General features: G+C 39.8%; 1 protein-coding gene across 3 annotated transcripts in view; it reads right to left on the bottom strand.

The window, feature by feature from the left end:
* Nucleotides 1–15,809, bottom strand: part of LOC134620172 (interleukin-1 receptor accessory protein-like 1-B) — a 335,420-nt gene that overhangs the window by 131,363 nt on the left and 188,248 nt on the right. For all 3 annotated transcript variants that reach the window (XM_063466189.1, XM_063466190.1, XM_063466191.1), the window contains one exon: nt 4,612–4,686. In XM_063466189.1, coding sequence (XP_063322259.1) covers nt 4,612–4,686 — 75 coding nt within the window. The remainder of the gene's footprint in view (nt 1–4,611; nt 4,687–15,809) is intronic.

The following is a 15,809-nucleotide window of genomic DNA, read 5'->3' as shown; positions in this document are numbered from 1 at the left end:
GGGCGTGAAAAGATGCAAATTGCTCCTGTTTTGCAAAATGTTAGTTTGAGCAAATGCACATGAATGGTGCCAAACCAAACAATGAAAACAGTCCAAGACTAAAGCCACTCAATAGTTGCATGGGTGGGCGTATACCTTCCTTTGGCCACAATTTAGTGCAATCAGAGAGTGTAAAAAGATCTCCTGTACACAGAGAGAAAGCCATTCAAAATGTTGCAGACATTCCAACTGGTTTCTGGAACATCCTAAATGGAGTACAGGGATCTACTTTTACCAGGGTGTATTCTTGACCTTTGACCCTTTCCTGCGTTCACAATTTGTTGTTGCACTACCCCACATTGTTAACTGAAAACCACAAATTCACTTCCATCCGCCCGGGGACTACCAGAATACACTTTGGGAAACAAAGAAAATCCAAAACAAAGGAGTTTGGGAGGAAAAAGCGAACACACCAAAATAATCAATTTAATCACTGAAACAGAAAACAACTAAGGAGATTTGCAGAATATTAGAGACTGATGATGCAGAACAGCTTCTTAAAGTGAAACACTTGTTTTTAACCTTGAAAGAGTGAATTTAGGTAGAATTTGAACAGGAGGCTCAGTAAAAAAGAAAATGAAAAAGTTTGTTTTTTTTCTCTGCTGCAATTTCAGAAAACTCGCTGCGGAGTCGTAATGTCAAGCGTCAGGGGATGAAGTGTGATATCCCGAGGATTGAGGCGAAGGGATTGAAGTTTCAACAGCCAATCAAGATCACAGGGGATCTTTCTGGGTTTTCCCTGAATGAACATCACAGGCGGCGTGTCACAGTGGTCGTAAATTCAATCTAAGCTGAAGTAAAATGTCAGGATAGGTAGGCCGGGAGTGACATGTTAGCTCTGCATAGAAAATAAGATTATAACAAATCAAATCTGGAAGAAGCAGCAGCAAAATAAATGCCCAAAAAAGCTGGTTGGTTAGGGTTCAATCCATGGTTGAGTCTGATTTACGAACATAGATGAAAAACTGTTTCTTCTGCACAAATTTAGTAAGATTACCAAAAACATATTCATGCATAAAGGAAATGAACCTCCCCCAACCCTAAATTGTCAAACTGTTTACAAAGCGTACAGATTAGCAGTACACTAGAAACAGACTTGTCCTGCAGTAAGTCTGCTTAGCTGTACTCCAGTCGATTATGTGCACAAGACAGAGTGAAAGCAGTGTGCAGTGACATGTCAGACTGAATTACAGAGGCAAACTGTATCTGATCTGTCCCACAGAGAAAGCAGCGGAGAGACATGCCCACTGAGGGCCTGCATGAGAAGAGCATTTACACAACATGTTTTAATCAAGCATTTTAAATTTAATCAGTTATAACTGAGGAAGCACATCCATTAGGAGACAGAGAAGTGGACGGAAAGTGCACGCTGATTAATTGGGCCCCCCACTCCACAGATCCCTCTGTTCTCTCCGTTCTTCCCTCGAGTTCCACAGCGAGCGCTTGAAAAGTGTCTCTCCGCATTTGCCTTTTCACACTCTCGTCGCTCTCCCCATCTCACCTGCCTAATTAACTGTCAGCTGAAGCCATTTGTTCTTCTATATTTTATGGAAGAAAGAATAAAAATAAATAAATAAAATTCCACCCGAGCTGCCATAAACCCTGAAAGGATATGCTGGGTTTGACTGGGCTCTCTGTGGATGATAAGAGCGCACTAGGCCAACACTGAGAAGAAGTGATAGGAGCTTGTACTGGCAGAGAATCAAATAGGTGTTCATATATTATGTACACAGTGCTGCTGACTCTGTGTAGAATATCAAAGGGTGCAGAGGTGGGTGAGGAGCATTAAAAAACCCCTACAGAATTCTGGCTAATCCTTAACCAGTTAAAAACAAAATACGAATTTAAAGGGGATCTTTCATGCTGTTACAGTGGCAGGATTCTCATATGAAACATGGAAAGATTCAAATCATGAAGTCAGAGTATGAATGAGTAATATACATGATCCAAAAGCTCAAATTTCATACTGTTTATTCCACTCTTGGCTCTGTATCACATCACTGAGAACATACATCCCTAATATGGCCATCATAGACACAGAACGGAAGCCACACCCACAAACCATCTTTTATGAGGGGCAGCCAATCAGAAGAGAGTTAGCTTAAAGGGATTGTTCATGGAGCTTAAAGATGAATTGCTGTACAGATAATAAAAAAGAGATAATTGTGAATTGTGAATAATGCAATGCTACTTTATTACAGGCATGTGCTCAAAAATGTGCATAATAGGTGCCCTTTAAATGCAGCCTGATACAATTAGCTGTGAAAATGAAGGGCTCAAAATATTCTTTTGATGAAAAATACAGTAAAAGTACAGTTTAGTAAAAACATATCTTTTCTACCTTTATTGCCTGTTCTCAAAGCTATCAGGTAATGGATTTTGAAAACCATCATTATCCACTATGAAAACTTAATCAGATGAAGAAAACCAGGGAGGCTTTTATCCATCATCAATTTAAGGCTACAATGACTTGCACCTATTTTCCCATTGCCACCTTTTACCTCTGCGAGACCGTTTTGTTCATCGCCCATGACAAATTTACTTCAAAGGAAGCCTCCATCGTGACCCATTTTCTCTTCCACCAACAGCCGAGCTTTTGCCCAATAAGGCACAAAGTGGGAATTTTCCCATGAGCCCCCGTGCATCCAAAGCTGGTAAGGCGAACGAAAGGTACCGAGACGGCCACATGAGGCGGAACTGGAGGCAATCACTTGGAGTGCTGCTAACATAATACACTGAAGATGATGCGAAGAGAGATTATGTACTGACTCATTAAAGATGAACAAACACAAGCTGCATCAGTGCTGCACAAAATAACCAAGATAGATGTGATGAGTGTGAATACAATGAAAAGGCATAGGATTGGAGGAGAAAGAAACACAGCGGACACGGCTTTCATACCAAGTGAATCACTTTCTTTTTCATACACAGATGTGATAAATGACTCATCCTTTTCTATCTTCTATCCTTCCTGATAAAAACTCAAGGTCCATTCACAAAAGGGCAAGGAAAGTAAAGAGACCTAATTGAAATATTGCATATTGAACAGTGCTTGGTAGGGACCTCACCAGAACTGATATTTCCAGTAACTTTCTATACCACAATTCTGAAAACAAGAGGGCACTTTTCCGATACCATGGGTAATATAGGAGGCAATTATACAAAGTGGGATTTTTACTAAGATAATAATAATTGGTACTAAAAATTAGATATTCATTTGCAAAGCTGTTTATACCAACAATGACATCTTTCCCTCCTCCTCCTGCAGACACAACTTCACACAGCAGCTACAGACAGACAGGCCACAGTCCCTCTTATCCCTAGCCCCTCCCACCACTAGCAGCTGAACTCTTGAACAGCAGCAGAACAAACGTGCTAAAGCAACTTAAAGACCGACACCCCTGTCTTTGTGAGAAATTTCTAGGGGCCTGTAAATCTCCTGTTTCAGCAATGACGAAACTGTTATCATTAATATTGACCAAGCTGGTGTTAACATTACCATTTAACTATTAGCTCTCTGGCAAGTCATGATCAGGATAGGGGCTAGCAACTATGGCTAGTGTTAACATTATTGTTGGAGCTAGGCAGTCCTGCCCATCTGAAATGATAACGGACAGCGTTAATTTAACAGGCAGAAATGTGTTATGGTCTGTAAGAGCAACTAGACAAAAACAGTGGCGGTCATTAACAACAAACTTAACAACTATTTTATCAGCTATGATCATACTGCCAACTCACCAGGAGCACAGGAAATAATCAAGCCTGCAGGTGAATACACTTGCACCAACGAGTGCTGTTCTAATCTTTATGTATTTATTTTTAATAAAATAAAATGAAATTCTAGCACCATAACAACCCTGCTGCTTGGTTTCCTAAAGTTAAACTTGTGCGACACGAAAACAAAAGGGAAACTTATGATACAGGATTTGAAATCAATATAGTTCAATACCTAAAAAATGGCAACGCTGTTCACGCTATTTAAAGGTGTTGTAGAAATGTGTTGTGACAGATAAAATAAATACAATGCCACTCAGTTTCAATGTTATGGAGTCCCGACAAAAATCTCAGACAAAGCCACAGAAAGGTGATTAAAACCTTAATGTAGAACATGAAAAAAGCTAATTATAGTTAACATTAATTGCCAGATAGATACTGAAGAAAAAAGAACAGAGCAAAAGCAAAGTGGCAATACGTAGAAGTAACTCCTCAATAAAAAATATTGTATCCAAGAGAAACAATGTGGTGTATACTCATAGAGGAAGAGCAGAATATCCCCAGCAACAGCAAGGCAACATTTACTAAGTATTACACGATTACACTGCAAATTAAGAAACTACCATTGGGGTTGTTACCTAATAACATCTGACTCTAAAACTTTCATCCTACATGGACAAAATATGCACATCACTCCAAAAAACCAAAGCTAAAGTAAAGTAGAGCAGGACCTACTTTGAAGCGCCAACTGGCTAATCTAGAAATCTGAAGCAATACCATTGTGTAGTGCAAGCTAGCGCGACACTGTATCCTCATAAAACAAGCGATCACTGTAGGGAATGAAACGAGATTTCTTACCTATTGCCATTTCTATGATGCTCATTTGGCTCTCTGAAGGGAAAAGGATTTTTGGCGGCTTGTCTGTCAGGGGAGCTGTGAAAAGACAAACAGAAAGAAAGAGAGAGCGCATTAAATTCCACATCTTTTCTCCTCGGTGGACTGTGGGAGTATGATTTATTCATTAAAGACCACAATAAAAGCGTCCTTTAAATGGGAGCAAGCACATGGAAATATATATATTTAAATAGTGGACAGAAGAAGAAGGAGAAGACAGGATGAATTACCCAGACTTAGAATTACCCAGTCAAAGCTTTAAATATCAGTGTACATGCTTTCAAAGCAGAAGCTACTTCAGTACTAATGCCACTCATTCTTTGAGTAAGTCACGATACGGTGCCAACACGGAATACATTACAAACTGTTTTGTATATACAGGGGCTGTGCAGCTACTCAACCATTTCCAAAAACACAGTGTAATGTCAGGTAAAAAAAAATAATAAAAACATTTGCAGCTGCAGTGGGCACGGGAAGGTCGAGAGCTGCAGGAAGAGAGGCTGTCCTTTCAGCTGTGTACAGCTCATAATGACTGCAACACGGGAGTTTCACAAATGCTTACAGTACAACAACAGCGGTAATATTAAAATTAACCTAAGAAAAACAAAACCGCCCGAGACCAGCAATGAGATATAAATGATCAATATGTCAGCCACGAGCACGTTGCTGATTTAAAAGCCTATCACATTTGACACGAGTACAGCCTTCGGTCCCAACTCCCTTCAAAATGCACCAACTCCAATTAGACAGCTGCTGAGTAACAAAAGACGTGCACTTAGAGGCTCCTCATTATAATGATTCCCTAATTGGTTCTAGTCTTCAAAGTGGCATCGGAGAGGTTTTCTATCTTTGCACGCTTGGAAATACTCGGAGGGTTGAGGCTTTTTTTTCTTTTTCCTTACAAATGAGTTGCGGTTTGACTGCAGCAGCGATCGTTGAGGTGAACCTGGGAAAAATGAGCCTGGGTTTAGAGAGTCGACCGACAAGATGGAGGCGAGTTTTTTGGAAATTTAAACTGAGCTGAAATCCCACGTAATATAATTCAGCACAACGCGAGATGGTATCATAAAATATGTTATCCCAACAACCGATCCATCGTGGGCACTCAGATCTTCATTTGGCCTCCGTGTAGAGCAGCAAATAGCAGCTGGGAGCTTTATGATGCAACTCAAAACCCTTTGAAAAGGATTTCTCACTGATGCTGCAGGCAAGATTCTGTCTTGACGAGGCCAGTAAAACACATTATAAAAAATTATACTATTTTGGTCGAAGTATTTGGCTCGTTTTTCAAGAAAAGGATAGTTTTACATCACCCGTTTTAGCAGGTGATGTAACTGGTACTTATATCACTTGGTACATGGAAGTTTCTTATTACTATCAATAGCTTCGTAACAAATAGTGCTTACACTTTATTTTAAGGAGCTTGTGGTCAACAGTTGTTGCTAATTAGCATCCACAGTGGTAGCGCACAATAAGTACTTATTTATGATTTCTGCCTTATTCTGTTATTAAGTAACAGATTTTAATTTTATTAAGGCTTAAAGTTAGGTAAAGATTGACCCTGACACAGGGGCTGTAGCTGGCAGCTGTCTGCTGCCCGTCACTACCCGTGTTTTTCTGTGTAATCTGACAAATAACATGAATTTTATGTGAACAAACTGACCCTTGAATAAGTCTGCGCTCTGGTTTTGGTGAGTGAGGTTTAACTACTTAATTTCTGTTACTTTGGACTAATTAACAGGTCTGTGCTACGCAGCCTTACTGTATATGCTAACACTGATGCTTCAAAAACTGGTGAGGTGACATTGGTAGCTGCCAGTACTGTATTCTTAAAAAATGACCCAATTAAGAGTTATTTGAATACTCTCAAAACTTGTATTTTTGCGTATTTTATTAGAGAAATGGTATTCATGTGGTACTACAATGATATAAAGCCCAAAGGATATTAGGATTTAGCTGATGTACAACACCTTTCTTATTATCTATCAAATGTCATGATTTTGACATTTTCTATAACACTCACATCTACTTTCTCCATTTGTTTGTTTTCCCTCTAATTTACTACATGTGTTCAGTTAATGACTATTACTATTACCAGATCTAGGTACCCTTGCCCCTGGTTCTTAGAGTATGCTTGGGGAGTGTGATTGTGTGTACAGCGTCTCTTTATGTCTGTCTCCACGTTGGTTGAGTGTGGAGTAATTGCCTATGAGAGCATGAGGGTGGGAATGGATGTTTGTATTTGAGTGTGCCTGTATGTCTGTGTCTATATGTCAGGTTGGGTATCAGACGCCACCTCTCTGGGGACATCTCAGGTCCTCCAAGGTTTGGAGGCCTATCTCCCCCCACCACTTCCCCTGCCGGTGGCAGACGCCCTCAGACATCGATGCGTTGGTGGTTCTTTGTGTCCGGGGGTGGGCGTCCGGGTACACACCGGCTCACTCCTTGGTGGCTGCTTATCGGGGCCTGGAACCTGGGGCTCGCTCGGGCCACTTCGGGGGTGGGGTGCCCTCGGCCTCTCGGCCTGGGGCTCGGTCACTCAGGCACAGCTGGCTGCCGGCGGAGCTCACGGGCACGTCACTGCAACCCCCCCTGGCTTCTGCTCCGCGGCTGCTGAGTGATCCCTCATCTGGGACTCTCCTCAGCTCTTTCTGGGATAGTGGCGCGGCTGCCCCTCTGTTGGTCTTCCTTGGTCTCTTGTGTTCTGGGAGCCTCTGGATGTCTGGAGTTTTGATCTCCTCCATACCTGCTTCATGCCCTGGAGGATGGGACTGTGGCCCCCCACACCCTCTAGCAGATCATTACATTAAGGAACCTTTTAAATACAAGCGCGCTCATGCTCACAGGTGTACACACAGGTGATCACACACACAAACTACACCCTTTTTGGCTCCTACCTCAAAGCACACTGTGCGCTGTCGATCTTACGTGCTGCACAATAATGTTTAATATTAAGTATTTAGTGTTATATTCCCATATATCATTGTGATGTTGTTTATTCTATTACTCTCGTTTTCTTCTGCTTGTTTTCTTTTTTCTTTCTCAACAGGTGATCCAGGTGATCGATATATGTATTTTTTGTCTGCTTATTTTGTTGGTTTTTGTTTTTTGCCCTTTATCCCCGTCCCTCTTCTCCGCTGTTTTTTTTTTTTCCCCCTCTTTCTTTCTCCCTTTTCTTTTCCCCTGTCCCGTATCTAGCAAGTAAAAATAAAAAAAATAAAATAAAATAAACAATAAAAGGTAAATCAAATGGACCATTACGGCAAGGCTGGGATGGTCCATTTGGTAAAGTAAATCCGTTGGGCATCTTTCTTCGCCTTTAGACAATAATTCTGATGGCAAAAGAACCAAACGGGACAGGTTTAAAAAAAACAAAACAAAACTATTACCAGTTCATCTATAATCTCTTAATGTTAACCTTTACAGCAATCTCTTGTGGTCCTAGTGATTCTTTTCTCTTCCTAGTTTCCATTTTTTTCCCCCATTTTTTCTTCATGAAAGACACTGTCAGTTTTATTTCCTACCACATGCTAACCTAGTTTGGCTAGCTTCTGTCTGCATGACCAAAGTCTGGATTTAAAGTTTTAGATTTTGGATTAGTCACTGTGTCCAGCACCTGCACAAACTATTACATCAATAAAAAGGAATTAGGAAGTCATTGACCCCAAACTCTACGTGGCTGTGTATTGTAGTAGCTTGGTCATGCAGAATAGAATAAGTGGCTTATAATGACCAAAAAACAGATAATGTTCTGTGATGATTCATGCTATTAAGCCATTATTTCTAATAGTGAACATGTGCACATTAATCTAAAATGTCAGCAGACAATATGCAGATTTACAGTTGCAGTGAAAGTTACAAAGGTCGCTCAAATAATTACAAAATGTTGCCTCCTGTTCTGCCACATCTATGGATTTGTTTGTTTAGGCCTTACTAACACAGGCCCAGAGACCAGTAAGTGAGCTGCTGGTATCCCGCAGCCGTTACGGAAAAATATGTATTCCTTGACCAGTTGATAAGTGGTTGCTGGAGGTTGCAGACAGTGGCTGGATGAAAAATATTATGAGATACTGCAAAAATATCTTATTGCTTTGGTCACTAGTAGATTGCCGCTGTCGCCACAGTATGTATGGAAGACTCCAACTTGTCTGCAAACACTGGCCAATTAGTTAGCAAGTGGAAACAGAGACAATTTGCCTTCAAAGCAAAAGTTGCCCTTTTCAGGGTAGGACAACTTTTATTGTTGAAGGAAACATTCTCTAGTGTTTGCCGATCTTTTTTAAATTTCACTACCGCTCAGGTGTCAGAGGCAAGTGTTTACACAAGTCTCCCATGCAAACTATTAATCATTGTAGCAATCTCCTCATGACCTAAGTAATCATAACACGGTTTGTGATGCAGCACCATCTTTCACATCGATTTCACGTAACCAATACCAGCAAGCTCCAGTAACCACTTGCCAAAAGGTTGGCAATAAACATTTTCCCCTAGTGACCAGATACTGCAAGTGGGTCACTAACTGATCCTCTAAGGCTGTAGTGACTGACGCCTCACAGAGTTTATCGGGTTAAGTTGGGTTGGTTATAAAATGTCTCCTGTGCTGAAGCCTCATAACTTGTTGCCCTATTCATCCATCCCTGCCTCCTCCCTAAGAGGTTTTTCAGCTCTAGAAAATAAATACACTACTTAGAAAAGCATTTACAAGGATAGTAGATGTTCTTGCCCAGTAAAGTGTGCACTTTCAACGAAAAAGCAAAAATGACTTGATTGACTCATTTTATTTTTTATATAGTTGATTTAATCTGAAGAGGGTGGCTGGACTCTCGGGAGAAAAACATTTTGAAAGCATCATTTTAGAAGAAAAAAAAAAAGGAATAAGAGTTCCAATGCCACAACAACTGACCGACAAAACCATACTGTGGCCTTAAAAAAAAAAAAAGCTCATGCAATGAGTAGCAATATGAAAGCAGGAAAATGCCTCGGAGCTCATTAATTACTGTAAAAGGACCGCAGCAAATTATGCCTGTGCCAGGCATATTTCAATGCTGTATATATATATAAAAAAAATCTCATTACCTTAATTACCTTTTTCTTGATGAAATATGCTTAGATTATTTTGTTTCATTATGACATGAAAAGAGAAGTGAGTTTTTTCCACTCTGATGGTTTGTCTTCTGTAAGACGATGCTGATTCTGAAGAGAGGAGATGGTGCATAGGAATGTATTTATAGAAACATGAAAAGAGAACTGAGCCGAGGATACAAACATCAAACATGGAGCCACAGCTCACTGCATATGCTGTTACTGTAAGGTGCATTTGTTGTGTAACTTCAGTTGTACACTGTAGTTTGTATATTAAAACCAAAACAATACTTTGTTATAATTACTCAAATCTATAAGATCCAATCTAACCCAAAGACCTGTTCTGTTGCACTGCTGCATGAGCAATTTTGTGTCAAATTAATATTGCAAGCACTTCTTCTTTTCAGCTGCTGGAAATTTCATTGGCCGAGCTTTGCATTATGGAGAAGCAATCCTCGCTACTGCCTCCAGTAACACCTGGAGGTAGGAAACCATGATAGCTACTGAAGTTACACAATCGATTGCCAGGATGTGAAAATTGAAAATGTAGCACAGGGTTGGAAGAATCTGAAAGCTTTAAGAGTCCTGCTGGCACCAGCACCAGGAATACCAAAAATGTTTGCCCCGTGGCATTCATACAGCTGTACACAGCAAAAAAAAAAAAAAAAAAAAAAGGTAGGTATGTACAAAGCGAGAATTAATTTCTAATCATTATTTTAAAGCCAAGAAAACGTGCTCTCTACAGCCAATTAGCTTCTGAATATGTTTGTTCAAATATTCTCAAGGTCTACATACTTCTGGAAATATCTGCGTATGTACTGACTTGGGGTTTTCTAACTAGGGACCAAGCTCAAAACTTGATTTTATTTGAAAGATCATATCAGGCATCGAATATTACTGTACAGTATTGTGCAAAAGTCTTGGCCACCACTCTTTTCTTTACATTTGGTTTCCAAGGAATTCAGATGGTCTCGAGGAAACTTTCTCCTGACTTTTTTTGGACACTGGCTTTTCTTCCTTGTACCTGACCATTTTCAGAGGAATATTGTTGTTTTTTGTTTGGTTTCAAAGTCACTTAACACTGAATCATTCATGAATACAAACAGCATGTGTCGACAGATACAACCGTTGCAAAAACACTTAGCTTTTTCCATTTCTTTATCTGAATCTATGAAAAATGCAAAAGATAACACATTTTGACAGCATGCAGTATATCCTTAATAAAAAACCCAAAAGGTTAGAGGCCTATAAAATTATCTACAAGAGATGAACAGTGTCTGAAAGTAACATCCTTCAGAAATAAGATCCAGCAAAGACCTGACACAGGACCTGAGAGATACACCTTCATTTGATCATCCACTGTTCACTGAAGCCTCATCGGAAATGGTTTCAGTGGAAGGGTGGCTGTCAAGAAGCCATTTTTAAGGAAGGGAAACGGGGAGAAAAGACTGAGGTATGCCAGATTACAGACTTATTAACACTTTAATTTTGTATGTAATTTTACCATTTCACTACTTTTTAGCCGAGGAAGTTTCCTTTGACCTTTGCAGCTTTGGAACTTCATGATTACTGGGCAAACAGGATTAGTCCACTCAGTCTCAGTTAAAGGGGCATGACACGTTTTTCACTCACTCAACCTGCAATTAAGTGGTTTGACTTTTTTTCTTTTTTTTAAATGCAGAAAAGTCATGCTTAAATTCAAATGTGAAGGCTAGTTTTGATTTGCTGTTTGCACTGAACGAGTTCAAGGTGAAATCCCAAACCTGGAAGGCAATCAAAGTGCCGATGTATTTTTTAACAAGCTCAGAGAACACGGGGTTGATTCTTGGCAAAAGCGGAACCATTTCGAAGCTAAAGTTAACAAAGTAGGAGAAGGCTGTTTAACTGTAGTAGAAATACTGCCCTTCACTGAAATCAAGGGCACGCTGCTACTGATATGCTGTTCGTCAGTGGGATCCCAACATGCTGGAAGGCATGCAAACGCGCGCATTCACACACAGACACACAAAGTTGAGATGCATTAGTGAAGCTGGCTGGTCTTCAAATACAAAACCGTAATTCTGTGGTGGGTTATTATGAGTGGGAGTGGGCAGGCTTTTCACCGGGGGGCTAGAAACACATCCAGGCTGACCTGTTTCCCTGCACACAAACACAGATATATTATAAGCACATTACACACAGTCGCACACAGCCATCCGTGCACACATCGACACTAAAAAGCTTGATGCTGGCATTAGCTGAGGAGAAAATGGGTAACCCTTCCTTTTACAGTCCCCTAAATACAAAGACTTATCATGTTCATATAAAGTAAATTATAGTGTTTTGTGGGGTAGAAAAAGCAGTACAGAAAAACTACACCTGAACTACCCTTTATGGAAGAACATAGCCACAGACTGCACACAAATCAGTAATTTATTGGAGCATATTATCCAAATGTCTCACATTACAGTACTATGCAAGTCTTAAGCCAAAGACCCAGACTTCTAATTTTAAAAGTGGTCTTGAGCAACAGTTCTCCAGGCATTATGAAGGTCCAGAGAACCAGAGAAATGGTTTTTGTTTGTTTGTTTGTTAGTTAAACAACTGCACACTGACTTATGGGTTATTTACGCATAAAAAAGAAACCTAACTTAAGGAATGAACAACCATCTACACATAACACATCATTTGTTCTTGTTTCTTTAGATGAATCTATGAAAAAAGCCAAAAATAACACAGTTTGACAGACTTAAAATAATATTTTCACATCAACAACTGGATTCCCAAAGAGCTATTACTTGAAAACATGTCTGCATGGCACACAGTGTCCTTGTATAATTAGAGGAAACTGGACAAATGGAGGACAAAAGATGAAATGACAGGACTAAAAATCTCTCTCTGAAGTAAAAAAATAAAATAAAAATCTAACAAAGAACTGACACGGACCTGAGAGATTTATCTGACCCTTCAGTTGATCCATCTACTGTTTACCAAAGTCTAATTAGAAACAGTCTGATTAGAAGCAAGGACATCAGGCATGCCAAATTACACAAGCACTGGACTTACAATCAGCAGCAACAGGTCTCATGAAGTGATTAATCCAAATTTGAAATGTTTGGTTAAAATCATGATCAATATGTATGAAGGAGGTCAGGTCATGTCTACAGCCATCTGTAAAACACGATGAAGCCTGTTATGACTCTGGGCTCCATTTCAGCCAGTGGCTTTGGAGATCCTGTCAAAATTGATTTAATAATAAACCCAACAGGTACCAACAGATTGTTATCCACCATGCAAAGTGTATCTTATAGGCAAAAACTTTTTCAGCATGACAGTGTAGTAAAAACATATGAAAAACACACAGTGAACACTGTCAGTCATGGATCGGCCTCCCCAGAGCTCAGACCTCAACATTATTGAAGCAGTGTGGGATCATCTTGACGGAGAACAAAAGAAAAAGGAGTCGAATATCTAAAGAAGATCTTTGAATGTCCTTCAAGAAGCCTGGAGAACTATTCCTGAAGACTACTTAAAGACATGACAAGAAAACTTGCCAAAGAGAGTTTAGACTGTGTTGAAGAATAAAGGTGGTCATATCAAATATAGACTTTCAAGCTCCTTAGAATTGCTTCAATAAATCTCTGCGCTTATTACTCATTTACCTAGCAAAATAGAAACAATCAGTAGATTCATAAAATAGACCTTAAAGAGGTGATTTTTAAACAAATATGTTTGTTTGGCTCCTCAAGAGTTGTGGAACAAGCCAAATGTCATCAACCTTGGTTAACTACAGTTGCGCTTGATGGATAACAGAACCATCCAGAATTCTTTTTAAAGAACTGGTTGCCTATTTTCCTAGAAAGTACCCAGTAGTATTCTATGTACTTACCTACATATTACTTGCTTATTACCACCGGTAATTACCTAATATACTACAAATTATCATGTATTTATAGGGTATGTTAGGGTTACCAAAAAGAAAAAAAATATGCCTCAGAGGCCTTGTGATCTGCTCTCGCTGTGATCACATGATGATGGATGGAGGGATGAAGTAATGAAACAAAAAAAAAGACCTCGTTCTCTCCCATTAACTCCAGCATCACCTTTTCTCCCTCCACCCGTCCATGCGTCGCTCGCTATATGTCTTTGTAGCTCTGTCTGTCTGTTGTAGTCACTCTCAGTGATGAGAGAGGGGGAAGATGAAATAGTGGGAGAGGAGGAGGGAGGAGGGGAGAGGGTTGTGGTCCTCTGTTCACACCTCATTAAAGACCACTTCAGCAGACATAGATTAAGAGGAGAAGCGTGTATGTGTGTGCATCTGTGTGTATGTGTGTTTGTTTGTAAGCTTGAGATCGTTAAAGAAAAGATGCAGCGCGAGTTCCACATGAGAAAATAAATGAAAAAGCAACTTGAGAGGAAAACCTTGTTAGTCACACATGTAGAAAAGAAGAAGAAAAAAAGCTTCCCTATCTTGGAGTCTTTATATATTGTAAACTCGAAGCCTCTCATGTTTCCTCTCAGGTTTCTTCAGATCAGTAATACAACTAGACTGATGCAAAGATGGCACATGGAGGCATTTTTAATGTCAATAACAATCAGTGACTTCAAAAGACAGTAGGGTAAGGAAATGCTAATGTATTTATGCATTAAAATATTTTAATTATTGTGAATTATGCTGAGTTTTAATAGTTATTATTACCTGCACACATTTTTGGTAATGATAGGAGTTGCTGGACAGTTTTTTTTTAACCCGCCACTTGACAAGCTGCCAACACTATGATGCTACCATGATAAGAGGAAAAGCAGCTGTGTAAATGCTAAATTGGCCATTTGACTACTAAATCAAATTGAAGGACTTTTTATAACTTAATAGATTAATGACATTAAATTATTTAATTACTGCCAAATCGTCGCTATATTAAAAGATGACAGCAGCAGGCCGAGCGTCAAAGTATGTCCTTTTTGGTAAACAGAATCTGACATTTCGAAATCAATGTGTGAACCAGCTCAGCTGACACTGATACATTAGCAGATATGTCATTAAAGTGCAGACTGATGGAATTTAAAGTGTTGGATAGGTTGGCAAGAACGTCTTCAAACTGGACTGAAGCCGAAGGGAACTCTGCAGCACTGGGAAGGAGAATAAATTTGTCAGCAGTTGTCAGCGGCTGTTAAAGCTTTGAAAAGGTAACTGACTACCTCAGGGCAGATGGCATGTATGGCGCGAGATCCTAGAGAACCATGAGAGAGAACTCTCCCTAAGTCACTTTGTCAAAAATTGTTTATGCTAGTAAATAATATCAAACATGAAAACAGTATTTGCTTGTAAACTGCTGGACTTAAACAGTACTTATTGCACATTGGCCACCTTGCTAGGTAGAACTGCTCAAAGCAAATATCTAATCAGCCAATCACATGGCAGCAACTCAACGCACTTAGAGATGTAGACTTGGTCACAACAAACTGTAGAAGTTGAGGTGATTGCACAATAATATTGAATGTTAAAGCAGGTGGGCTACAGCAGCAGAAGGCCACATCAGGTGCCAATCAATTTTATTTATACAGTACCAAATCACAAAAACAGTTACCTCAAGGCGCTTTATATTGTAAGGTAGACCCTAGAATAATACATATGGAGAAAAACCCAAAAATCTTATGACCTCCTATGAGCAAGCCCTTTGGCGACAGTGGAAAGGAAAAACTCCCTTTTAACAGGAAGAAACCTCCGGCAGAACCGGGCTCAGGGAGGGGCGGGGCCATCTGCCCCAACCAATTGGGGTGAGAGAAGGAAGACAGGATAAAAGACATGCTGTGAAAGAGAGTCAGAGATTAACAGAAAATGAAAGCTATAATTCACATGGGCTCACCAAAGTTAGACAATAGAACATTAACTGGTCTGAGGAGTTGATTTCTGTTGCGGTGTTAGGAGGGTAGGGTCAGAATTGAGTATAAACAACAAATAAAAACTGTTCCAGTTACTGCTGGTGGTGTAATGGTGTGGAGCATATTTCCTTGGCACACTTTGAACTCCTTGACACCAAATGAGTATCATTTAAATCCCACAGACTACATAAGTATTGTTGCTGACCATGTCTGTCCCT

The sequence above is a fragment of the Pelmatolapia mariae genome, linkage group LG23 (assembly GCF_036321145.2).
Source record: "Pelmatolapia mariae isolate MD_Pm_ZW linkage group LG23, Pm_UMD_F_2, whole genome shotgun sequence".
In the NCBI taxonomy this organism is placed as follows: Eukaryota; Metazoa; Chordata; class Actinopteri; order Cichliformes; family Cichlidae; genus Pelmatolapia; species Pelmatolapia mariae.
The sequence above is the reverse complement of the archived record's forward strand: the minus strand, read 5'-3'. Positions and strand labels throughout refer to the sequence as shown.